The 23,707-nt window shown below is 48.0% G+C and overlaps 7 protein-coding genes across 7 annotated transcripts; 4 read left to right on the forward strand and 3 right to left on the reverse strand.

The window, feature by feature from the left end:
* Nucleotides 1-1,095: 1,095 nt before the first annotated feature.
* EV420DRAFT_1275341 (Alpha/Beta hydrolase protein) lies at nucleotides 1,096-2,109 on the reverse strand (the record flags this gene model as incomplete). The annotated part of the gene is made up of 3 exons (XM_060467897.1): nucleotides 1,096-1,742; nucleotides 1,795-1,905; nucleotides 1,959-2,109. 3 exons carry the CDS (start codon nucleotides 2,107-2,109, stop codon nucleotides 1,096-1,098), a joined length of 909 nt encoding a protein of 302 aa, XP_060326785.1.
* A 4,580-nt stretch (nucleotides 2,110-6,689) lies between these two features.
* On the forward strand, nucleotides 6,690-8,205 carry EV420DRAFT_1275354 (peptidase C14, caspase domain-containing protein; the record flags this gene model as incomplete). Its single annotated transcript, XM_060467898.1, has 13 exons — nucleotides 6,690-6,728; nucleotides 6,776-6,857; nucleotides 6,913-7,059; nucleotides 7,118-7,180; nucleotides 7,239-7,285; nucleotides 7,341-7,391; nucleotides 7,440-7,451; nucleotides 7,511-7,535; nucleotides 7,594-7,607; nucleotides 7,663-7,740; nucleotides 7,796-7,876; nucleotides 7,929-7,993; nucleotides 8,049-8,205. Coding segments are annotated over 13 exons (861 nt in total), but the record flags the coding sequence as incomplete, so codon positions are not given.
* A 1,264-nt stretch (nucleotides 8,206-9,469) lies between these two features.
* Nucleotides 9,470-12,345, forward strand: EV420DRAFT_790849 (glycoside hydrolase). The gene is made up of 17 exons (XM_060483476.1): nucleotides 9,470-9,777; nucleotides 9,831-9,984; nucleotides 10,036-10,070; nucleotides 10,116-10,239; nucleotides 10,290-10,408; nucleotides 10,468-10,491; nucleotides 10,549-10,615; nucleotides 10,667-10,740; nucleotides 10,797-10,931; nucleotides 10,983-11,021; nucleotides 11,074-11,172; nucleotides 11,226-11,285; nucleotides 11,345-11,361; nucleotides 11,413-11,446; nucleotides 11,504-11,813; nucleotides 11,869-11,939; nucleotides 11,994-12,345. Exons 1-17 carry the CDS (start codon nucleotides 9,709-9,711, stop codon nucleotides 12,120-12,122), a joined length of 1,560 nt encoding a protein of 519 aa, XP_060326787.1. The 5' UTR covers nucleotides 9,470-9,708; the 3' UTR covers nucleotides 12,123-12,345.
* A 730-nt stretch (nucleotides 12,346-13,075) lies between these two features.
* On the forward strand, nucleotides 13,076-14,710 carry EV420DRAFT_790893 (uncharacterized protein). The gene is made up of 3 exons (XM_060483477.1): nucleotides 13,076-13,595; nucleotides 13,654-13,851; nucleotides 13,903-14,710. Exons 1-3 carry the CDS (start codon nucleotides 13,274-13,276, stop codon nucleotides 14,496-14,498), a joined length of 1,116 nt encoding a protein of 371 aa, XP_060326788.1. The 5' UTR covers nucleotides 13,076-13,273; the 3' UTR covers nucleotides 14,499-14,710.
* Nucleotides 14,711-15,558: 848 nt separating this feature from the next.
* EV420DRAFT_1220811 (uncharacterized protein) lies at nucleotides 15,559-15,785 on the forward strand (the record flags this gene model as incomplete). The annotated part of the gene is made up of 2 exons (XM_060466455.1): nucleotides 15,559-15,645; nucleotides 15,696-15,785. Coding segments are annotated over 2 exons (177 nt in total), but the record flags the coding sequence as incomplete, so codon positions are not given.
* A 577-nt stretch (nucleotides 15,786-16,362) lies between these two features.
* On the reverse strand, nucleotides 16,363-18,549 carry EV420DRAFT_790902 (uncharacterized protein). The gene is made up of 7 exons (XM_060483478.1): nucleotides 18,281-18,549; nucleotides 18,176-18,223; nucleotides 17,565-18,125; nucleotides 17,387-17,512; nucleotides 17,255-17,332; nucleotides 17,117-17,203; nucleotides 16,363-17,066 (listed from the first exon to the last, which is right to left on the reverse strand). Exons 1-7 carry the CDS (start codon nucleotides 18,316-18,318, stop codon nucleotides 16,592-16,594), a joined length of 1,413 nt encoding a protein of 470 aa, XP_060326790.1. The 5' UTR covers nucleotides 18,319-18,549; the 3' UTR covers nucleotides 16,363-16,591.
* Nucleotides 18,550-20,621: 2,072 nt separating this feature from the next.
* Nucleotides 20,622-22,558, reverse strand: EV420DRAFT_1275459 (uncharacterized protein; the record flags this gene model as incomplete). The annotated part of the gene is made up of 3 exons (XM_060467901.1): nucleotides 20,622-21,254; nucleotides 21,304-21,467; nucleotides 21,520-22,558. 3 exons carry the CDS (start codon nucleotides 22,556-22,558, stop codon nucleotides 20,622-20,624), a joined length of 1,836 nt encoding a protein of 611 aa, XP_060326791.1.
* Nucleotides 22,559-23,707: the final 1,149 nt, after the last annotated feature.

Genomic DNA, 23,707 nt, shown 5'->3' on the forward strand with positions numbered 1-23,707 from the left:
GGCCACCAGACCAGCTGCATGGACCGAGAACTCCTCAGTTCGACCGTCATATTCTCCCAATTTCCTCAGCAGATATGACGATATTGTCGTTCTTGATCAGCAAACTTGTCGCTTGCGTGCGCTCACCGATCTCCGTCGAGCCCGAAAGCAGAAAGAGTATCAATTGGAAAGCCAGAAATGTGCGGTTGCTTCGAGAGTCTCTCCCTGCTGGAATAATGGACGAGATCTTTACCTTCTCTGCAGACGGGCACTGTATCGATCATCTTGATATACATCGGAGTATTTCATGGGGTGTGGGCCATGTATGTCAAACTTGGTGAAATGTTGCTCTATCGGAATCCATACTTTGGTCACGATGATATGATTAGAGATCATGACGATCCGCTCTCCCCGGAATTGTCAGACGTATCTGGAGCGGTCCAAGGAAAGTGCTGCATCGGATCCTTACCCTCATTCTCGCCTGCCTTGCTTCGAATTACCCCCGAGATGACGCCCGATTCAAGTGTTTGTATCTGCGCAACCTTTGAACGATGTCCGTCTCAAAGGAAGTTCAGTGAAGAATCTTTTATTGTAGAAGGCGTATACGACACTCTGGCTTTCGAGCGTATCCAGCTCCACACGTAGACAATATAATTACTACTAGACAACAATTACTCCCTGGGCTCAGAGGGCTCGTTCGAGGCTTCTTTTCACCTGGACGCATTTTTAAGAATGTCCAGTCGAGAAGGATTTTGTTACGGGATTGTGATGATGAGGCTCGGCTAAGACCCTTGACGCTCTGTGCGCCATACTCTTCGAAGCCGCTGGAAACACTGAAGACACCTGCGGAACTCGGGGAAGAAGGCTTATCCACGGAGTTCTATGGATATTCCTGGGTCGCCTATCTTGAACCGATGCTGGGAACCGAGATCTGGCGATCAGGGGTGTAGGATTCTTTTCCCCTTCGTTCTTTGGGGGCACAAGTCGAGGTAACCGAGCGATCATGAAATGGACATGTTGTCATCTTCTGCATTTCACATGGACCACCGCTTTGATATAACTAATAAATACAGATATAACTTTACAGACGATATAACGCCATTGACCTTGTGTCTTTTAGTTCATAAATAATTCCGCAACCCAGTCTACGATCGCCGGTACAATTTCTCCTAGGTCCTCTTGCTTCCAAACAAACTTCAGGATCGGGTCGCCATGAACGCCGTCCCTCTGCTGTAAAGCTTTGACGTCCTCATGACATGGCTTTAGATACTTCTCGTATAGAAGCTGAACACCCGGCGCAAAACCCTCTAGTTCGCCATAAGTTATGAGAATCCGGTCCACCAAATTATCCAGGCCATCGAACCAGGTTTTGGGTGCCTCGATAGGATCTACGAAATTGATATCGGTTCTTGGGATATCTTTCATCAACGTCCTGCATATGAGGCGTATGATACGAGAGGAAAGTATGTCGTATTTGTGCTTGGCGTGTAGAAGTGGCCATGGTAATTCTGAGTCGGCCTTCATAGAAACCCAGGGCGAGATGAGTAACACGCCTCGGAAACCCTCATCGGTTGTAAGTTTAAGGGGCTGTACCGATGGGAGACAGTGAAGAATATGGGATAATGTTTGGATGACAAGATTGGCTCCAGCGGACTCTCCGGCAAACATAATATTGCGAGGGTGCACGCCTGCCTGTATAAGAAAGGCAAGTGCATCTCTAGCTTGGCGTAACTGGGTGGGAAATTGATGCTCCGGCAGAAGTTCTGTGTCGTCAGTTAACACAAGACTCGGAAAAAGCAGCGAACGGAAGCGTACTATAGGTCATCATGGCTACGCCAACATGAATGCCGCGCTTTTCGAGTTCAAGCTGAAGGTAGCGATAGAAGTTAAATTGCGCGTCAAGGGCGCTTATCATGTAGCCGCCGCCTTGTATGGTGTAAGCTGCTATAAAAGACAACAGGAATCGGAGGACAACTTACCGTGACAATAGAATAGAACCTTCTCCAAGCGCTTTGGGCCAATCCACAAGATTTTGGTTTCGTCGATACCAGGCACCGTATCGACGGTATAAGGTAAACCTATTGACCTCGTCCACTGCATATAAATTTCCTGAGTCGATTTACATTTCATACGTCCGAAAGCGAAGCAGTCGCTGGCGAAACGGAAGGCGGCGACTTGGCATACATCTTTCCAGCCCTTAGAACGCTCGCGATTGAAAAAAGAAGAAATGAATCTCTTCAAGACGTAGAAGGCTAAATCATACAGTTAGTTGGATAAAATTTCGCGTGGATAGAGAAGGGGAACACTCACGGAGAAAAACCAACGAGAGGCAGATACTTGCAGCCACAAGCCAGGACATAAAGAATATGTTCGTGGGTAGGGTAAAAAACCATTCTTCCTGTCTTATGTGTGGAGAAACTGAATGTGACCGTGTGCCGGAACTTAAAAACTTCTTACATACCGCCTGTCCCGACGCTTAAAATGGAATCGCTCGGAGACAAAGCGCCACCTGATTCTTACGGAATGTTGGTTGGAGATATCAGCCGAGTGGCATCTAGATTAGCAGGATTACCGGTGACTTTCCATTGGCCCTCAAAAGCCTAACAGGTTGACTGGGGAGCGCACTTTGATCAATGACTTCTGGATGTTATGCGCTCGTAATGAGGAGGTAGCTGCCAGAACATTGCAAGGCCTGAAAATTCAAGCTTATAAATAACGACACCACAGTCAGTGATAAATGAATTGCCTAACCTTTCTTGGTAACCTCACATGTGCATGGTGATCAACGCTACAGCTATCGGTCCTTTCGGATAAGAACCATCGGAACCGAGCGTTGAATGGTACGCATGATCCTTCACCATAGACTCCTTCTGTGCATCACGACGTGAACTGCTGATCCTTTCTCGCTGTTTTATACTTAGATTACAGCACCTGGAACAAAGCATAACGTCATGATTGATATTTCGTCGACGAGGCTTACCGTGGATGAATGATTAAGTCCGTGTTTCTGAGACCGTCTTTTCACAGCACTTGTTCGTTTGTCTGGAGTCGAATACGAAGAGTACGAAAGACAGGGTAAGGCAATCTCACATCTGAAAGTTATCTCCATATCACAACATCAGAGAGAAATTAGTTACTCACAGCTATCGAATCATAATTGGAGGTTTTAAATTCAAACAGATGAGCAAAGCCGGACTCTTCTCACTTACTAAGAGCCCATTTCTAACGGAAGGTCCCACGCCGAGAAGTTGAGGAACACAAGATTTCGAAAATGAGGGAAACTTGACACATCTATCAGCTCGGTAAAAGCAACCAAAAGTCACTAGTCACTAGTCAGGAGTAAGTTGCAGCAAGAAAAAGAAAACCCTGTGATTCCTTTTGAGGCGGAAATCGGCCCGACTGATCCGATTCACAGCCACGCGGTTAAAGACTTGCCAGCGTACCGCGAGTACCTCATAAAACCCGTTTAACAGGCTACAATCTCTCTTAACCAGCAGCCCGTGTCGCCATGTAGAACATACACCATTTCCACTGTATACGCATCTTGACTTCATGCCTGTCGGTCTTCACTTTCCCGCCGAGTGTTCTATCATTTTATTATTCAGTGTCCCCGACTGTCTGAATGTCGAATGAATTTCCCATATTAACGGAATATATCCTACATGAGATCGTTATTCAGGCAAGTAGACCTGTCCTTTCTATCTGCTTCAAATAATAAATTGATTACAATGCCTATGCAGCCTGAGACCAGGAGGAGCTCAAGGCTTCTAGGACTTTGTATGGATATGTTGGACAGTGATACTTCTGGGGCTTTCCGTGGATTTATCACAACTTTCCTGACCGGCAGTCTCCAAAATTTTAGACCTCATGTCGGAAGAGGCAGATCGGACGGTACAGAGGTAAGCAGCGTCGTGCGATTGCCACTGGCGGGGACTTTCGACCGACTTCGTGGCGGTTTTCAGGCGATTGATATCAATGTCGAGTTACTCTTCTTTGGCAAACTGGCTGTACTTGTATTGTTGAGTGCGGTGCACCGTGCAATCACCTGAAAGTGTGAAACGTATCAGGTGCGACTTGATTTAACACCAACGTGATTGTCGCATCTGGAGAAGGCACATCCTTATACCAGTAGCTCTTCGGCATGAATTGTCGACGGGGCCGAGTGATCAATCTGGCTCGGTAGTGCGCGAAAATGGGGTTCTTGCAAACATAAAGACTTCCACCTTGGAGGCAGAACCGAGAATCCTGATTGACTCGGTGTTCCTGTCATCCCTCAGCCTAAAAGTTCCTGGTAGCGTTCGAAACCATCCTCCGAAGGCAATCTTCACTTGTCTAGTTTCCTACTTGTGGCCGACCTATGCACATTTTTCCCCCACAGGGTTAAACCATTACGGTTCACATACACATGTTTACACCTACCCCTCCACCTGCGCCCAAACCTTCTTCGGACGCGATGTTTCATGGTTTATGTCCCTTTTATCTTGCACGTGTTAACTTGCATTGCCAATGGGAGCTTCTTTATGCGACCTTTATGAATTATCTCCCATATAACAACTTCAGAGATGCAGTCCGCTTCGAGCCATCCAGCGGCATATGCTTCTATCCTTTCAAGACGCAGGCATCGTTCTGACTCTCAACGACATCATGGAAGGTAAGTCATCCATGTGGGATCTTGCGTCCTATTCTGGGATTCACGATCTTCGGGTCGGGCTACCACAAAGTCTTTACATGATATTTATTGAAGTTATTCTATCACCCCTTCATCATTACGAAGTTAGGTCTTATGGCGTCAGAATTAATCCACAAATGTTTGTACAGGCACTTCAACATGACGTGCAGATCCCATAACTCGATGTTACTGTGCAACGATGTCTGGTGCGGTATAGCTTCCGCCTTCCACCTGTGGAGGTTTCGGCTATGGCAAGCCGCTCAGTTTACAATTCGTGACCTAATGACGCTCTAGAATTCTTTCCTACCTGTTGTGATCATTATGTCCAGTATTTCATAATACCGGAGAGCTGTGAAGATATGACCTCTGAAGAAGGTAAAAAGAAGAATTATATCCGCGAGTTTAACCAATGGCTTCAAAGACGACCTTGATGTTGTCGCAGATTGCAGACATTTTCGCTGCGGGCGCAATCCGTCAGTTGGAACAACACTATACGGGGTCCAGAGATGTAGCCGTGTTAGTAGATAGAAATATATGTTATTTGCGTCGTTTTGAATCGATACAGTATCCATCCATTTCGGCAACTTTTCGGTGATCAAAGAAAGTATTCGGATATTCGGTCCGATAGACCGTCTTCTGCCTCAACCAAATAACCAACAATAGCTTGCTCTGTCTTCAACTTCGACCACGACCTCTCCAGTGGCACCTGTGAGGGCAGGTACTCGGGATCATTTATCACTAGGATGTGAACAGTCTTCTGTTTTTTTTTTCTTTCGGAAATTATACCATCTTGTTAGTGCGATTAGCAGCCTGAGGGACAGGGACCCCGGAAATTCAATATGGTGCGCCTTGCAGCTTGTGTATCCCTTGTCTCAATGCTAATCCGATTCTTCCTAACAAATAGAATAGTAATTTGGCTTCAGTGTGATATGCAATAAATTCTCACTTCCGAGCCACGCTATTCCCCCCCTCTGAATTATTGCGGCTGCTGTGCTGTTGAATGAAACCGATAGACCTGCTGTTCCTCCGCTCGTTTGGCTGCTTCCCGATCTTAAATCTCCGTTACCAAGGCCGTCCCAGCGCGATGACAATGTTGCTTACCAAGAAAGCTATCTCATCTCAACGACTGTGGAACAAGGCGCTACATTATCCGTTTCATCGCAGTTCGCTATCATGCGGAGAGGGAAGCTACGAAAGAATTCTTTCGCCTGATTCATGGAATCCGTTGTACTCTGAAAGGAGGCTGAATAAAGAGATCTGAATACTCGGCCCTCGGCGGTGCGACGGTATGTCAGTAGTGCCTCCCGTTTACAATCTTGCGCTTATGTACAATACAGCTAAATCTGCGCGACCGCGCTCACTGGTCGAGATATATATGTTCTTCTCACGGGAACTATTTTTAAGAATTGGGCGCCAACTATGCCGTCATATTTGCAATGTGTTTCGGCGACTGCAGGCTCGTAACAGTCGCTTAAAGGCTCACGGTAGCATCGGCGTAAGATATAACATCTGCCGCAGTGGCCGCATATGAGAAGGCTCAATAAGCGCCTAGGTGGGTCGGCGACATCGTAGCCTATAAAGCCCTCTCTTCTCTTCTGCGACTGCCACTTTGCGGTCAACTGCGAATGCTCTCTTCCTTATCTCTTAATTCCGAAATTATGTCATGGCTTTCTTCCGGTGTTCTCTGTCGACATTCCGGCTTGCCATTCAATAACTTCCAACAAGTGTCATCATTTCACATATCGTCACGATTGTGAGTGCTCAGAGACCAGCAACAATCACATTGACTGGGGAGCATTACATACAGGATTTCGACAGCGTAAGCGCCCTTAAGATTGCACATTCAGGGTTGTAACTTCCTGGGTACGCAGTGGCAAGCGATACTACAGTCAAAACAGGAACCATAAACAAATCAACCTTCCGGTGTTTCAGTGTGACGCTTGTCAACCTGTGGTGAGAACTAGTGTAGTCATCAGCAGAACAACCTATGATTCAAACGACGTCTCCCGCATAGGACCCGGCCCGACGGCACCATCGCTTCCAGTATTCGAGGTGTACTGGGCGGAAAAAGGCGCTCTGTGTACGTATGCGTACTCTGAAACACCACTTGACTAAAAAGAATCACAGATCGGTATCAATTATCACGGCCAGCCCTACACTCTTCGAGGATGTATAAACGACGCGAGGCACCTTCGTGACTTCCTGATAGGTTGGTTCTGTCCTTGTGATCTACCTTCCGTGCTGTGCTGAGTTGTCGTTTTCAGGCTTCTGGGGCTACAAGGCAGAAGATATCACTCTACTCGTGGATGAAAGCATGGAGTCGGGCAAGCAGCCTACGAGGGCGAACATTATCCAGGCTATGCACTGGCTCGTCAAGGATGCGCATCCGCATGATTCTTTGTTCTTTCTTTGTACGCTGCTTCCGTCTGCCGACTTTATCTTCACTAGTGTAATTCCTTTCCCCTATAGACTCCGGACACGGCGGTCAGACCCTTGATCTGCACAGTGATGAAGTTGATGGACTTGATGAAGGTCAGGTTACCTCAAGTTCCCCATCATCCGCGCGAATTGACCGCCCTAACCCTTGCAGCCATCTACCCTGTTGATTTTGTCGAGCGGGGCCATATTCTCGACGACGTGCGTTCACATCCACGCGTCTTCCTATAACTATCTTATTCCCCTATGTTTGCAGGTTATGCATGAGATCATGGTCAAGCCCTTACCTACCGGGTGTCGGCTTACGGTAGGTTTCTGTTATTATCAAGTTCCTCACCAATACTTACTCTATTAGGCGCTGTTTGACGTGAGTTGTCCGCGGTCACTTTTCGGTGCATCCCCGAACCATGATTAATAACTCTTCAGTGTTGCCACTCGGGAACGGCTTTAGGTGAGTGTGATCAACGACGGATTCCACCATGTATCTGATCCTTTTTGGTCGTTGCCAGACCTGCCCTATGTCGTGCGTTCTCCTTCATGGGCACCTTGTTATTTTATCTGATTAGTCTCTGACCTAGTATGACTGTAACGGTCGACTTAAAGGACAACATATGACAAGCCATTGGATCTCACAGAGGTCGACTCCTGCAGATGTGGTATGATTATTATTGCCTCTGAACTTCCCAGCCAGAGGGTTCATGAATCGTGCAGATAACATGGTCTGGGAGTAAGGATGGTCAAACAAGCGCCGACACGTTCCATGGAGGCGTGGCGGTTGGTGCCATGAGCTGGGTAAGCACTTATCATTTTGTACATCTTAGATGATGGTGGGAGCATTGTTTAGGCATTCATTCAGTCTCTTACGAAGAATCAGAACCAGTCATATCAAGGTCTTCTTCATTCCATCAGGTGAGCTTGAATGCCGGCTCGTGACAATGGACTGGTTCTTCATTCATTTTCCCAGAAAGATTCTGGAGCCTGAATATAGTCAAGTGCCACAGCTAGGTAGTTCCCATCATATCGTAAGTCACTTGTCATACTGCCTCTCAATTGCTCACCTCATCCAACGGACCTATAGGACACCAATCTGCGGTTTATTCTATGAGATTGGACCTCCGTGAAGACTTCACTGTTCGGAAGAGCGCAATTCTTGTAATATGACTGTTGGAATGGAGATCCATGTCGATGTTGAGGCATGGGTTCATGCCCGCTCGGTCATGCAGTATCACACTATTATCGATGAGAGTTTCAAAAATGAGAGCGTAGCATTCACTGTCGCTATCTGGCAAAGCGTGGTACATAATGGAGTACCACGATCGCCGGCGGTTCTAACCGTTGCCGCCCGTCCTCCTACCCTACGGGTATCACTATTATAGTGGGAGATAGATGCCGTTCTATTAATCACGCTTGGAGGAATTAATATTACAATGTTCTAGTGATTGTCTAAATTAACTTGTTACTTAAGATCTGCACTTAAGCTTACCCGACCCGGGCCGGAAGCTGCCAGTTGATTGATAAACAACGAGCAACAAAGATGTATTTTTTTTCACATCGACCACGATGACCACGACGCCGGTCGTGACCTCCCTAGCGCTTTGACATTCGGGCAGTACGTACTTGGTGAAACTTGGTGGGAGGAAGCATGAACATTGAGCGAGGTGCGTATCTTGATTATTCTTTCCTAGAAATGACCTAATGCTTCTGCGCAGTAAAGTAATTATTCTTACTATGAAACATGAAAAAAGTATACCTCAGTATGCTTTATGCTTTCTTAATCCAAGCATATTCTCCCGCGTTGCCCGTTATTGTTGTTTTCGCCTGATTTTCGATGGACGCTCTCGGTTTATTAGTAATCGACGCATCGTTGGACTCGTCGAGGGTCTTATTCACGATCCATCATATCAAGGCGCAGCATCTGCCTTTGAAGATCATAGGAAACGTTGCTTGTCAGCTGGGGAACCAGCTAGCACCTCCTTATTTGTGACATGTTTTAGGTCTAAAGCTACGGCGGCCATTTCGCTGTCCCACGGAGATCGTTCTTCGTCGTAGCTGGCTTGCTGAATGTTCTCCAGACGTGTATACGCATGATTATTGTTAGGCGTGTCTCGCACACGTGATAAACAAACGCTGATAAGTCGCGTAATGATTTCTTTCGTCCGCACACGGTGCGTTTGTCTCTTGAATCCTTGTTCTTCGGCTCACCCGTTGTCCTAGCTAATCAGTCACAAGCATACCGACGTGATCCTGGCGGTCATCGGCCCAATGTATATTAGCATCACGTCTCGGGCTAAGGCAGACACGTATGACGCGTATTGTCCCGGACATAGGTCAGATCATATTCAGGAACTTAGGGTCAGCTCTGACTTGCTTCATAGGCCAAAGCATTACAATGGTAGCCTGTCGGATTTTCTCGCACTGACCCCCAATGATTAATGCACTAAAGCATGTGCTGCAGCCAGTTTTACCGACATCTACGTCTATGGAGTAACCGTTCTATCGCATAGGAAACCTGGTTACTGACTAGTTCTTGGGAGCTTCTTCCTTCTATGTCACTTGGTAGCCACCGTCAATAGGGTATATAAGGTTGGGTTTCTCCATTGGCCAGCTCAGATTTCTGTCATCCTATGCTTATTTTTCTAATCTTCGCTTTCACCTTCGCACGATGCGCCTTCACCCAACAGATATGGGACGTTGTGCGTATTCAGTCTCTGGCCTTCATACACCTCCCTGATTTCCTTGTCTGTAGTGGGAGACGACCTGGGATCGTCGTAGTCTGCTTACACGTAAACCGCTTTCAGCCGCAATCAATTTTGCGGCCACAGGCGCTTCTCAGAGTACGCGTATCGCGGTCTCGGACAGCACTGTTTATCAGACGATTCTTGGATTTGGCGCGACCCTTAGTTTGTGCTTTCCTTCTGTCTGGATTTATCTTGGACTGACTTCCAACTCAGCGGATGCTTCAGCTAATCTTCTGAATGATTTGAAGGTCCGTTTCTTCGTCTGACGTTGGATACGTGTTCACTATTTTTAGGGGAAAAATTCGAATAACTACTGGAGTCTTCTGCGTCAGTCGTTCGACATGACCGATGGCGCTAATGCCGCTGGCCTCAGCTATATCCGAGTTGCTCTTGGCGCAACCGATTTTTCTGCTTCGGGTCCGCCATATCCGCGAGGCCTTATGATTGCATTCTGACCGTTTATACAGTCTACAGTTATGACGATTCAAACAGCGATAATATTCTAAGTAATTTCTATGTGAACAACGCCCCGTGGTATTTATTCGCTGTTCTGCGCGATATTCTATCAGTGAATAGTCGCATAATGGTGAGCTTCAAGGACATTACTGTTAATACCTATGTGCTTACGTATGCGCTTTTTTGAAGGTTCATCTGGTTCCTTGGTCGCCTGTCAGTGCTCCATATGTTTGCCCATCATAATGCGCTCGCTTACGCATAAATGAATAGCCCGCATGGATGAAGACGTCAGGATCGATGAACGGGGGTTCATTGATTGACGGCTACATCAGCGTCTGTAGGTCTGTTTCCCTAGTAATAAACTGTGGTTAACCTTTCATTATATTAGACCCCACATATCTGTTAAAGGCCGTTCAAGGTTTCTCAGGAAAAGGCGTGCCGATCTACGCTATCTCAATTCAAGTTCGTCTTGTCATTGTTTGATCCCCAAAACGCTTCTGAATAGACAGAAACCCCAGAATGAACCGCAATATAGCACGGATGGCTATCCATCATGCTGGATGCCTGCTGCTACAGAAGCTCAGATTGGGAGGACCTTACGAACGCTTCTTGATAACAATGGTTTCTCAAGTGTCAAGGTTATCGCATATGAGGTCAGGCTTTGCCGTATTGGTGTCGCGTGCTATTCACCATGCATCTAACAGCATAACTGGAACAACGCTGCAACATACCCTGTCGAGGTCGTACGTAACCATCTTCGTGTCACAACTTGCCAATCCTGACAGACGAGCGTAGATGCAAGCAGCTCGAGACGCCTTTGCAGGAGCGTCATTTCATTGTTACGAAGGCAGCGTTAGCCTTCAAGAATCCTTCCACTCTGCATATCCAGATAAGGTAGACCCCTTTCCATCTTGCTAACTGAATGGCTTTCCGATGCTTTCGTTTAGGAAATCTACTTCACGGAGTGCTCTGGAACGCTCGGTAGCGACTGGTGGCAGGACATTAAGGTAGGTAGATGTCCGATTATCCAGTCCATTGCGGCCTCGTTCTGACGTCGGCGTAACAGTGGTATATGGACAATCTGTAAGTTCTTTGCCGACGTATACGCAACTTTCGCTCATTGTGGCCGCTTAGTTGGATAGGAAGTTTAGAACACTGGTCTAAGACTGTGGGCATTAATTGTTCTTTCTCTGAGGGCTGCTTTTAACGCCTCAGCCTTCTGTAGGGTCTGATGTGGAATTTTGCTCTTGATGGTAACGGTAACCCGAGGCTTCCCGGTTCAAACAGCTGTACAGCTGGGTGTCGGGGAGTCGTTACTATCAATAATGATGGGTCTTACTTTTTCAACCAAGAGTACTATTCCATGGCTCAGGCATCGAAAGCCATCATTCCCAAAGATTGGGGCGGTCCATTTGGGCAGAGGATCGGCGTCACAGTCAGCGGTAGCAACAGCTGGACCTTGCGCGTTGGTGCATATGCGACTGGTAGACAGTCTGCAAACGATTGGGTTCGGTATTCGCTAGTGGTGTTAAACTGTACGTGTCTTTCGGATGATCGAGGATCTTCTCAGCTTATTAAGGTTCGAACCAGGGGATGACAGTGCTTCGTCTTCTTGGAACCCTGTCGCGGTAACGGCCTCTATTCAGTTCCGAGGGATGCAGGTAGGATGGTCTGATTTTGCTTGGCCATCTAGTTGCTTAGATAACACCTTCCAGGCCACTTATACGTTCCCGGTTGGCGTTACCACCCTTTGGTGGTTTGCGGCGCCTTCGTCGTCGAAGCGCAATGTCCGGTCAGAGTGGATGTCAACCAACGCGACTTTCACAAATAGTACTGATTGTTAATGCGGACCACGACCGCAGAATACGTCGTTGCGGCCACGTCTTCTGAGATCGAGTTGCTGCGGGTGCGCGGATTTGTTTCACTGAAATGAAACGCAGTTCTATTCACTAAATTTTCGGACCTACTCACTGTACTTCTAGATATGTGTAGGTTCTATTATATTCTATATCTTATCTTGCGTGTGACCTGAAATTATATTTCCATCTCTGAATCATAGATATCAATGACCTGTTTGTTGTTCTCGACTTCACCTTGCAGACGCAACGTTGCAGTTTTACACAGTCGTCTCTGGAAGGCACCTTGCCATTTCTAGAAAATTCTGAAAATCATATTTTTCATCTTGATGGATGCTGGTCGGATTCCAGACCAACGAGGATCGCTTAGAATCGTTAACCGAGAGGCTTCTGCGAGCACGTACTGTCCCTCGAATCCATGGCCGTCGGAGGTATCCGTTTTGGTTAATACTTTTACTGTTTCTGAACTCTTGGTCCAGACTTAAAAGATTTATGGGCGAACATACTCTCAGACCTCCGCTATACAGAAAAAGGTGCCATTTTTGGTCTACGTATGTGTCCAACAGGGATTGACTATCATCCTATAAGGGGCAGCCTGTTGATAGTGTATCGCAGGATACATAATACTGATGCGACTGGTCCTCGAGGCTGCGGTTACTGCCTCACGCCGGCCCTCAACATCCAAACACACGTGTGGACAACGCGCTGCTTTTTCGAATCAGATCCATCATGGTACACTTAACCGAAGCCATCTAAAGCCAATCAAGTTCTCCGTTTACCTCAGCTGATCCATTACGGATAACCTCGTTTGGCTGACCGGAGATTACGGACACGTACCTTAACTGTTACCGGTATTGACATCCCTACTCTTTCCCAATCCACCACACTCCCTGCCATCTACGCGTCGTGACTTGACCTTCGAACCCGTAGAAGCGCTGCGAATGCATTTTCGGTTACTTCATTACCATGCGCATCTGGGTCCTGGGGTTCGGATATCGAACCGGCGTTCTGCCTGTGCACCAAGTAGTAATTCATATATAAGGACGAAGTCACCTTCGTTTCAGTCAGCGCATTCATTGATCCTTCCCAGCATTGACTAGAACCACTCTATTCAGGAACCACTCTTTTCATCGGCGAACATGGCGTTTATTCTTCGTGGTCTGTTCGGTGTTGGCCAGTCCAACCAGAAGCCTTCCTCATCTTCTCGACGTTCGCAACCTCCCCACCCCTCCCGGTCCTATGTCTTCATCCCGTCTCCCAGCGCTCCACCGTCCGCTGTCGGCCCTATTAGTATGAAGCATAGTAACAGTTACGATGCACCGAGGACGACTAAACCCTCGCCTTCACGATATCATGCGGAGGAGTCTACAGCACTACCTTCTCGTTCACAGTCTTACCAACAGCAGGGCCAACTTCATCGGCCCACCTTCCATCGAAGCACGAGCTATAAATATGACAGTCGTATGCCGCTTTTCTCGTTTTCCATGAGGTACCTGAACTAACTATTTCGCCTGTGCAGAAGTACAATATCCCATTTACACCCCCACTACAGGTCGCTCTAGTAGCGACTCCGGTACAACTTCAGCATCTTCTCATGGTCATGGCCGGCCCATTCCTCCGCGGACGTCGAGTGTCACCACCGTCAACCCGCCCCCGCGTCGACCAGTGCTGAAGCATAATTATACCTGGGATGCAGGATCGAAGCCTGTTGTCCAGTGTACGTTATTGTTCCAGTTTGTTATTTACTTGACTAAATGTGATACTACAGATCCCCGTCCTCATGTCTCTTTCCTTAACCCTAACTGTCGCGAATCTATCCACATGCACCCACTTCTTGCCTCGAGCCGTTTCCACAACGCTCCGATATCTTACGACGTGACCTTCCCCCCTTCGTCGCGTTATGTCGTAGACCGCAATACGCGGACAGCAGTTCCTGCTCATACTCTCGCACAGCCTGCCACCGATCCACCTACTTTCACCAAACTGGTGATGAGATGCGATAAATTCCCCTGGCCTGTCGTAGTCTCGCCCTCTTCGAAGGTGGGAAAGTTCTACATCGGTAATGCTCCTATGATGCCCGCCGAGACGCTGCCGATCTCGAATATCGATTTACTTCATGCGTTGCACAGCACGTTGTCCATCAGGGTGACGCACGAGGAGTGGGATGCGTTAGGCAGTGGTTCTCCCGCGCAGCGAAGGGTTTCAAGAGCTTATGAGAGACGCTGCTTGAAAATGGGTGGTGGCTGGGAGGGGGGCGTGAGAAGGATAGACTGGCTTGGGCATAAAGTTCAGTTGATCGGCATCGAAGTCGACCGAAACGCTTCTGCAGGCGGCATTGCGAAGCTCATCTTCGGATCCTCTTGACCGTCTGACCATGGCTCATGACGAGATCGTGGATTCTTCCTTTCTTCTGCTGGCGAAAAAACACAGCAAAACACGCATGCGGCGCCATGCTCTGGTCGTTCTGACGACACCACGGGACAATTGTATACTTGAATTCATCCTTGTAGAGCTTACCCACGTTCTCTTTGTATGTAGTAGTCATGTTTGGATCGGCAAAAATTAATGAGTCTGTCATATCGATTGACACTTGCATACTGTGTGTACTAGGCTTGGCTTCATCGGAAGCGAGATCGTGAAATCAGGGCAGCGTGGGAAACGGACGGTGAAATAGCCCCTGTCCTGCAATTATTCGGTCTTAGTAACGACCTGAGTTGCTTTCCCTTGACCACCATGCAAAGACAACTACCCACTTGTAGAACAGGGTATCAAAATCCTCTGTTCCTGTTGTAATCCGTATATTCATCAAATATTGAGAGAGTGTATAAAATGCAGTCAGCGCGATGAGTCTTAGTAAAACGTACGTAATTATGCCTGGTGAATACCTGCCATTTTCTGATGTATTTACCTCAATATCTTCCGAACTAGGTTCTGGACGAAGCCGCGGCTATACTTCCCTGATTATCGTACTCAAGGAATCATAAGACCGAGGCATCAATACAGAAGACACCGCAAACGTCTACTCCGATGGAGAACCTGAACGCCTGAACGCATTATGGAAATGTTACGAAAAAGGTATTATCGATTGAACGAGAGTATGTTTACGTGTCTAATGGTGGAATACTAGTACAAGATCCCTCGAATAAAAATTCGAGATACTACACGCTTGTGTCAAAAGGCGTGTCCATGTGAATGTTCTCTACCGAAACCTCGGAAAAACTCGAGACTACGTCAGTGACCGCTGTTTATCGCGTGCGGCCCATCTTCGACGCGTCTCCAAACTACTACTTTTGTCGACTCGCTCCAAAATTCATCATTACGACACAGAAACATCAAACGAGGAAACTATGAGAGCTTCACGATCTCCTCGAGAGCAATGCGTATATCTATTGGCACTAATTTTGCGAGATGGTAGTGAATTATCCATCTGGGCCAAGTCGCGGCGCGTAAAGGCTGGACAATGTTTATAAGTACGCCTGACCAACCATTTTGTGTCACGATGCGCGAAGAGGTAAGGTCTTGGTTCTATTTTCGGTTCAATCCGGACTTAATTCTTCTCAGGAACGTGAGATGCACGCATATCTTAAATTAAATAAGATTGGAATTGGAACTAGTCCCTGGGAAGTCATCACAACGGGCGGGCTGATGCGACTTGCAATAGAAGAGACGGTGATCTAACGCCTCGAAGGGAATGGTTCCTGAAAATGAGCTGCTGGAAGAGCAACAAAAATATCAGTCGTGTTGACTCAGGAAATAGCGAAGAGGTATAGAAAGAAACCATGGCACAAGTAGCTTTTCCCTTAGTAATAGAGGCTGAGGTCACCAGCCCAATTGTATGGACGTTGTCGGTTAAGAACTGAGGTTGAACGAGAATATCACCACGGGCTTCACCCTGACTGAAGAAGAAACAACAAGGCATGCGTTATATCACCGCCTCGAATACGTACCCAAACCCATCAGAGGTCATGCGAATTCGCGTGTGATGCTCACGGTGGATGTTGTAATGTAGAAGTCACGCGAATTGTTCCAACGTTCCCTGTCGCAATGTCTATAATTATCACTTCCATCGTGAAGGGTTCAGCACCAGTCTAGAACTTGAAGCGTGTCGGTAGATCATACAAGTCTGACAGAATTTTATCGATGTTGGAGGACACTTGAGGATTCGGAGCTCCACTTCGATCGATCCTGAACCTAGAAATATTGGATCCGAGGTGACGAACGTGCGTAGTTAGAATTGAAAGAAAGGCGGATTAGATTTATATGAATACTATGATACAGGATAATGTTCCAAGGTATAAGATCCAGTGGTAATGCGGGGTATGAAATGTGCTGGAATGGTAAGGATACAGAAGATTGACATGTACATAATGAAATATGAAGAGAAACGATAGTCAAGAAACTATTAGTAGAAACAAGGAGCGGAAGAGCGATACCGCCCTACTCTAAAAGTCGAGAAATCAGAACGCCCTCGGATAGAACGACGCTTGTGTCCCTGTGGATTTGAGAGACTGAACATAATCCCACAGGGCCCTACACTCGAAGAAATGATTATCGAGTTGATCTGGTCTGGCTGCCAATTCTCCACAATGACCACAGGAATACTGGTGCGAGTTGTGCACGAACGAGTGCTTTTCCGTTTGGAAATGCCCATAAACCATGTCGACTTTGATGAAGCGTTCGGAGGCGGAGGCGAATGGGCAGCAATCCCGTACAACGTACTGGGGATTCTGGGCATAGAGGTGGAATGCTTTAACGTGTTTGCTGACTTCGGCGCGGGTGTTCTTGATGGCTGTTTGGTTGCATCCGGGTAGGTAGCAGGTTACGTAGTCGGCTTTCCATCCGTAGTAGGGGGCTGGGTCGTTGATGCCAAGTTTGATGATTAGTTGGTCGTACTTGCCCTTCCGACAGAAAACTTTAGAGTAGCCATGGGTGCTGGTGCAATCAGGACAAGAAACTCGACTGGACGACATCAAGTAACGTACCTCTGTTTCTCGGGCTCGTTTGGGGTCGGCACAGGGCATTTCGACGGAATGTATGGCTTGGGTGAGAATGTCTGATCCGCGAAGGAGCTGTCAAAATTGTAAGTACTAGAAATGTCAACGATGAAAGAAAGCACGTACAAGCTCGACGAACTCGTCAATACTCTACTAGCCAGAGAGGGAGGTCGGTCTTTGGCAGAGTAGGGCACAAATCTGCAACTGCAAAAAAAGGTGTTGAGATACATTAGAATAAAGGTAAGGGTAGATGCCTACTCTTGTACGGGTGGCTGACGGATGCTGGTCACCATTTCATAGGATGAAGACGTGTCGCCGGTAAAATTCGGCTGAGCCAGTACAGTGGTAGACTGAGTCGGCTGATAGTATCGATTGCCGACAGGTCTGAAAGAAGCTTAGCGCACGCAAAACGCGTAAATTGATGTTCGGACCGCACCTATCTGGCTCTGCTGGAGGCGACGTATAGGTATGCTCTCGGTAGTAGCTCCGTTTGGTCGCAGTCGAAACTGGGCTTGGTTGGCTCGAAACTGAGGTCTGACGCCAGGGAACATCCATGGGTATCTGTGGAGGAGTCGAGGGCGTAGGGCTCAGGGATGTGTCTTCAGAGGTAGTCGTCGGAGTGTCAGTCAAAGAAGGAGTCGGGCTGGCTGAAGAAGCCTCAGAGTCGGTAGCCGGAGCGTCGTCATCCTTCGATGCGATTGAAGCCAACAAAATAGAGATCGAGGGCCGCATGGCGTTAGCCGGAACGTCAGGGTAGAAGGAAGGACAACAGTTGGTGGTAGAAATGTCGGTCAGAGACGCAGTGAGCGAGGAATAGATAGCTGCTGCGTCCGATGCTGAAGTTGTCAATGGAATATCAGGTATCATGGACTCCTTCAGCGGATACGGGGATGAACTCGAACCAAAGATCGACAAGTCTTCAGTAGACGAGTCTGAGTCGGAAGGATTTGAGGAGGGCGCATTGGAGCTTCCAGACTGGTTAAGCACCTGCATGCACCTAGAACACGCGTCAGGAATTGCAGATATCTCACAGCATCTGCAACTTACATCTTCGACACGTATTCCCAGTCGCTAGGAGTCATCTCTTGAATGGACCTAAAATAACAGACCTTAATGAGAGTGCCACCAGGAGATAGAGTGAATTGTACTCACATCAGGGCGTCAGCCAGGTCAATTTCCGTAGACAACATCGCGGAAAAAATAACGAAAGACAAAACCAGACCACAATGTGGGAGGTGGGGGATGCAGTCCAGCCAAAAGCACCCTTTATATATAGATACTCGTTCACTGTCTTCTCGTTGGCTCTGTTCGAGGCATATTGCCTTTTCGGTAAATGCCACTCTGGACAATACTCATTATCATTGAATGACTGGATGAGATCACCGAAACAAAGACACAATGTTATGCTTGGACCCACGCGTAATGGAAGGGCACCGTCTTTGCTCAAAATTATGTTGAAGTCTGGTTAGGGAGCTCCATAGTCGCCTACTAGGATGAGTGACTTCACCATTCAGAGCGCGAAATCTGCCACCTGTTCAGTGTACCGCACGAAGCCGGAACTTTCAATTAAGAGGAGCCATGAAACCAAAATTTTGTGACACGTACCTAATCCGAAGCCTTGATCGTACAGAACCTACAAACAATGGTTCCTAGTATGTATATCAGTGACCTGCACATTTTCGGATCTCCAAGAGATATAGATAACACTCATGAAGCACGACTGCTCTCGTCACATCGTGCCGTTAGCGTGTAAACAAAGAGAACACTACTCCTGCATCCCTGTAAGGTGATGTACATGTCGGAAGGCCACCTTACCTTGAGGACGGCCGCGTCCGAGTCCACCTCGCCCTGTTCCAGCTTTCGCAAATGTCAACGTTCCATCGATGTCTATTTCTACAGGATCATTGTTGCCGCCGTGAGTAGGGTTTTGAAATTCGGAAGGTTTAGAAAACTCCGGATTATCGGTGAACCGGTATATAAAAACGCGTCCAGCAAGGTAGCCGGCCTAATGGAAAAAAAAAAAAAACAGTTGCGACGTGGTTGAGGAAGAAAGATCGGGCCGAATATCCGAGCCCGCCTTTCTGGCTTACGTTACCTCTCGCCTTCATCTCTAATTGCGTCGCTCGCTTAGGACTCTGATGGTAGCCAAAAGCAGCCCCCCGGAGCGTCTCCAGGGGGCCCTAAAACATCAATTTCGGCTCAGACACACGACACTAAGCCTGGCAGGACAGTGAGAGGGTGAGTGAGAGAGCGATGTAGCTCCTCTCCGCGCTGCACTGTCTTACCAGGAACTGATCGAGAGACACTTGCGAGAACCTGGTCCCCTGGGTGGCTTGATCTGGCATCCCGGTGCCAATCTACGTTCTGCCCTTGCCGCAATTAGACTTGCGTAAAGCAAGCTTTAAACCCATTTTATTTGTCTTTTATTGTTGTATATCACTTTCTTCTATCGAAAATTCGAGCCACGAAACTGCCATATAATACGGAATCTATCACGGTTTATATATACCAATGGCTGTGCAGGTCTCCCGGTCCACTCGACTCGTGCTGTAATCTAGGGATAAAGAACGACAGCATGAGAAAGTGGATGAGCTTTGCTTCGATGCAATATTTGGGGAGTCAAATGTTACGATGCATATGACTATCCCTCCTGGAGCTACCATCGCATATTCTCCGTCGTAGAGTCCGCGAACTAGAAACCACGACCTAAAGTGCAAAACGAATAAGCAAGACATATTCTTCAAATCTTCGTCCATATGAGATGGAAGCTTGCTAGGAGCACCATTTTCCTACATGTTTGCTCATATTGCTAGCCGTTCTAAACGCATAACCAAAGTTTTCCATAGCCCATAACCATGTCTTGCCGATTTCGATCGTGACTTGGAGACCTGATCCATTGTTCCCTTGACGCGATGAACCGATCAACACCAACGACCTGGAGTCATTCAACGAGCTATTGCTCCCACAACCGTGTCTTTTTAAAAAGATTGTCATATTCTTGTGCGGGTTCTTCGCGAAAGTTGGTGGGTCAAGGATGATCGACTATGGTTGGCGATCGTTCCGACACGATATTCACGAGACAGGGAGTCATGGGCGGCTGATGGCTCGAAGTCTTGGAGAAATGTCTGGTGTTCACCCGGTAGAAAATCGCGACCGTGTACCAAGGAAGGAAGACTTATGAGGCCACGCTCTGTTGTCGGTACACAAGGCTTATTGAGAAATCCTACCCGGAAGTGTCTATAGCACTATGTGTACCTTCGCTGAGATGGTCATCTCCAATAGCATCCATACTGTCTTCTGAATGGCCTTCTGTGTCTGGGACTCCACGGTAAAGTGACCAGTAGGGCGTATGTGTAATCTCCCTCGATGACGAGATATTCGCGCCTGTAGTTACAAAGGCATGGAACCAGGGATTTCGTTGCATTCTGTTACAGTTGGAATATGTTGCGTATGCCGAGTCGTACTGTCCTGGCGATGCCAGTCCTACGCGACATCACAGATTTGGACTACACCCCTCCTTGACATCATTCTTCTCGTCGCTGTCCTCCTCCGTATCAGGACCGTGCTCGCCATGCCGCCGTCTCTTGCTGGCATACGTGAGCTCGTACTCTGAGCACCCTGATTTCCTCTTCTTCTCCCCCTCCTTCACAACTAATCGGGCGACCTCCTGTTCCTTCGCGGAGCGGTCCTTGATTGCCTTCCATGTATCTTTCTTCAGCGTGTTGCTGAGCACATCCATGAACCACTGATGGGTTTCCAGGAGATCCTGTTTCTCTTTCAACTCCTCCAATGCGCCCTGATTTTTGCGCTCGAGGCGTGTCAGCACTCTGTATCGCCACGCGTAGCCATCTGAAAGGATTGCGAGTAGCTCTTCGAAATATTCCGAAACAAGCAGGAGTTTGGCCGCTGAGGTTTTGCCTGAAAGAAAGATGTCGACTCTCCTGGTATCGTCATTATGATCAAATCGATCGAGGAAGAGGGCGCGCTCATACGCTGACAGCCTGTTGGGTGCGTATCTTGCAGCAATCCAAAATAGTAGAAGAGCAAATGATTCAAGATCGTCACCGAGAGTCCGCAGTGGAGGCGTCTGGACACACAACCTGGCAGACATAAACTGTCGCGTACCCTAGGGAAACCGTCTTAGAGAGGATTTCCACTCTGAGAACGTCACTTACCGTTCTCTCGTACGCCCTAGCTCCTTTATCTTCGAGGTATTTGGCGAGCTCCCAGTCGATGAGGAAACCGACAGAAGAACCATTGCTCTTTCGGACTATAATGATATTTCCCACAGAAATGTCACGATGCTCCACGTGAGCTCGGTTCACGGCATCGAAATGGGCTTTCAAATGGTTCAGATCTGTCAAACAGCTTCGAAGTAGGTAGCGACTGACCTTCCAGTGCATTGAAAACATACTGAGTTAGGGCGTGCGTAGATTCAAAGTCAACGAGAGGCTCCCCAACGACATCGAGTACGATGCGATAGTGGATGTGCTCGCGTATCATACTGACAGAAGGAATATGCCATCCCTCTGGGAAGGAGCCGCAGCGCTGGTGGCCATCGACATCCCCCGCAGCAAGGACATTGGCGATATTACGCACGTTATGAGCGTGCAGTCTCGCATAGACGTCCCCTTCCCGGTGATAGCCATGCACACGCCACACATCCTTGAGCAGGCACTTCTGCCGTGTCCTGCAGTCAACAGCGACGAAGCAGCGCGTACCACGGCCGACGGGGTAGTGATGGGTACGCGTAAAGGGCGCGGCAACGTAAAACGAGCGTTCGCCCAGGTCGACCTTCCACAAAGGCTCGTTCACGGCATTGAGCAAGAGCCGGCTGGGGAATGCCTCCCAACGTTCCACCGGTTCGAAAGTGGTGTCAATACCACGAACGGCAGGAGCTGCGTGCGAGAATCTCCAGAAGAAGGTTTGAAGATGAGAGGACTTTGTATAATGGAATGATGTGGTGACTTCGATGCCGCTATGGGTATGGCGCAGGAGCCTGCAGATGTCCTTGACGATGAGGACGCCAAACCCGTGAGTCCGGTATTGAGCGGCCTGCATGGCATTGAGGTACGTGATGATCTGGCCACGAGTATCGCGTGCGTCACCAGAATTCTTTTCCAGGTTATCCAACTCATCCGTGAAAGCGTCGCTGAGGAGTTTGGTCTTGACCTCGATGAATGTCTCCATGTCACATGCACGACAGAGATTGTCGTTCGTAGGCTCTTTGGTGGAGTAGATAGAGACGTCAGGCTTGATCTGATGGTTCATAAAGAATACAGAGTTCGGGTCCGGCGAATTGGATGTCTCGGCCATCTTCCAGCCTTCCTTGAGGAAGGGTAGAAGGGCAGCGATCAAAGGCTCGTAGATATTCGCCTCCACCCTTATTGACGATACTTGTTTAAACGATTTGAAGTCGATGGATGGCATGTTGGGAGGGTGTTCCGGCAAGTATTCGGCGAGAAACTGGGTGGGGGAAACCAGAAAAAACTTTCCCTTCAGCTCTTTCGCAGCCTCAACAAATGCAGTCTCCACGAACTGCCCGCCTAGTGAAGAAAACGGTAGGCTCGACGCGGTGGGCGTATCCTGCGTGCAAGGTGTAGCGCCAATATTCGAAGGAGTCGAGGCCCTGAGCTGTGCATAATCAGGCTTACTGGAGCCATAGAACTGCTCGGGCGGTATGCCTCGGCTAGTGCTTGCTTCGTCCGACATAGGTGAGCATACAGATGATCGTTGAGGGGCAAGAATGGAATCCACATCGGGCCGGATGGACCGCCTGCCAAATTAGGTGATAATCACGATAATTACCTGTTTCACAGACTTTCCACACTGATAGGAGGCCCGGGTTCAAGGCGGTCCAAATTTACGATACGGCCTGTCGTCGCGGAACTTTTGTTGCTTGTCTGTAACGACATAAATGAGTACCAAGCAGAAAAATTCCCTATTGTACTGGGATAACAGTGAAATGGCCTGGTTCCAAAGTCAGGGTAGACATGTTCATCTACTTGCACATAAAAGGTCGGTATAATCAGTTGAAGAAGGATAAGGACATTATTACCAGTGCCGACTTCTTGGCCTATTAAAGCGAAGTGCCTCACTATTCCAGCTCGGCCCCACTCGGAACAAATGGGAACAACCATCTTCCGAGCTATCTTTGACGAGACGCCCGCGTGTTGTATGAATATCACGTACTCCGACGCGAAAAATAGCATGCAGAAGGGGTGTCGCTGCGATGGAGGTACTTGTTGCATAAGGTCCGAGATCGAGACGAAGAGGGTCTATTGAACGGAAGTTAAGTTGAGGGGAATGCATTATCGGCAGGAATGTATCACGGTATGTCTTGCTCATTGACTATTCCTTAGCAAAGACTGTTCGTGCGGCCTCCTTTCATGTACGATCACACCCTGAGCCCACCACGTTAAAAATGACATCGTCTGGAATGGATATCTCGAGGAAATACTTCGCGAACAGCATCGTCCTGATCTACGTGTTGAGATATCACCATGAGACTATATTCGGAAGCCTAACGAGTACTTACATGTTTTCTCCCTCTCACATAGCCGACAGAGATACGCCATT

The sequence above is a fragment of the Desarmillaria tabescens genome (assembly GCF_030435595.1).
Source record: "Desarmillaria tabescens strain CCBAS 213 chromosome Unknown EV420scaffold_39, whole genome shotgun sequence".
NCBI classification, from domain to species: domain Eukaryota; kingdom Fungi; phylum Basidiomycota; class Agaricomycetes; order Agaricales; family Physalacriaceae; genus Desarmillaria; species Desarmillaria tabescens.

Bases quoted from the DNA above. Each gene is read 5' to 3' on its own strand.
- EV420DRAFT_790849 (XM_060483476.1), top strand. From the start codon at position 9,709: ATGCTTATTTTTCTAATCTTCGCTTTCACCTTCGCACGATGCGCCTTC. The intron at 10,240-10,289 runs GTCCGCCATATC...CCGTTTATACAG, and splicing joins AACCGATTTTTCTGCTTCGG to TCTACAGTTATGACGATTCA. The intron at 11,173-11,225 runs GTAGACCCCTTT...GCTTTCGTTTAG, and splicing joins ACTCTGCATATCCAGATAAG to GAAATCTACTTCACGGAGTG.
- EV420DRAFT_790893 (XM_060483477.1), top strand. From the start codon at position 13,274: ATGGCGTTTATTCTTCGTGGTCTGTTCGGTGTTGGCCAGTCCAACCAG. The intron at 13,596-13,653 runs GTATGCCGCTTT...TCGCCTGTGCAG, and splicing joins GAGCTATAAATATGACAGTC to AAGTACAATATCCCATTTAC. The intron at 13,852-13,902 runs GTACGTTATTGT...GTGATACTACAG, and splicing joins ATCGAAGCCTGTTGTCCAGT to ATCCCCGTCCTCATGTCTCT.
- EV420DRAFT_790902 (XM_060483478.1), bottom strand. From the start codon at position 18,318: ATGTTGTCTACGGAAATTGACCTGGCTGACGCCCTGAT. The intron at 18,126-18,175 runs GTAAGTTGCAGA...CGCGTGTTCTAG, and splicing joins TGGGAATACGTGTCGAAGAT to GTGCATGCAGGTGCTTAACC. The intron at 17,333-17,386 runs GTAGGCATCTAC...CTTTTTTTGCAG, and splicing joins CGTCAGCCACCCGTACAAGA to TTGCAGATTTGTGCCCTACT.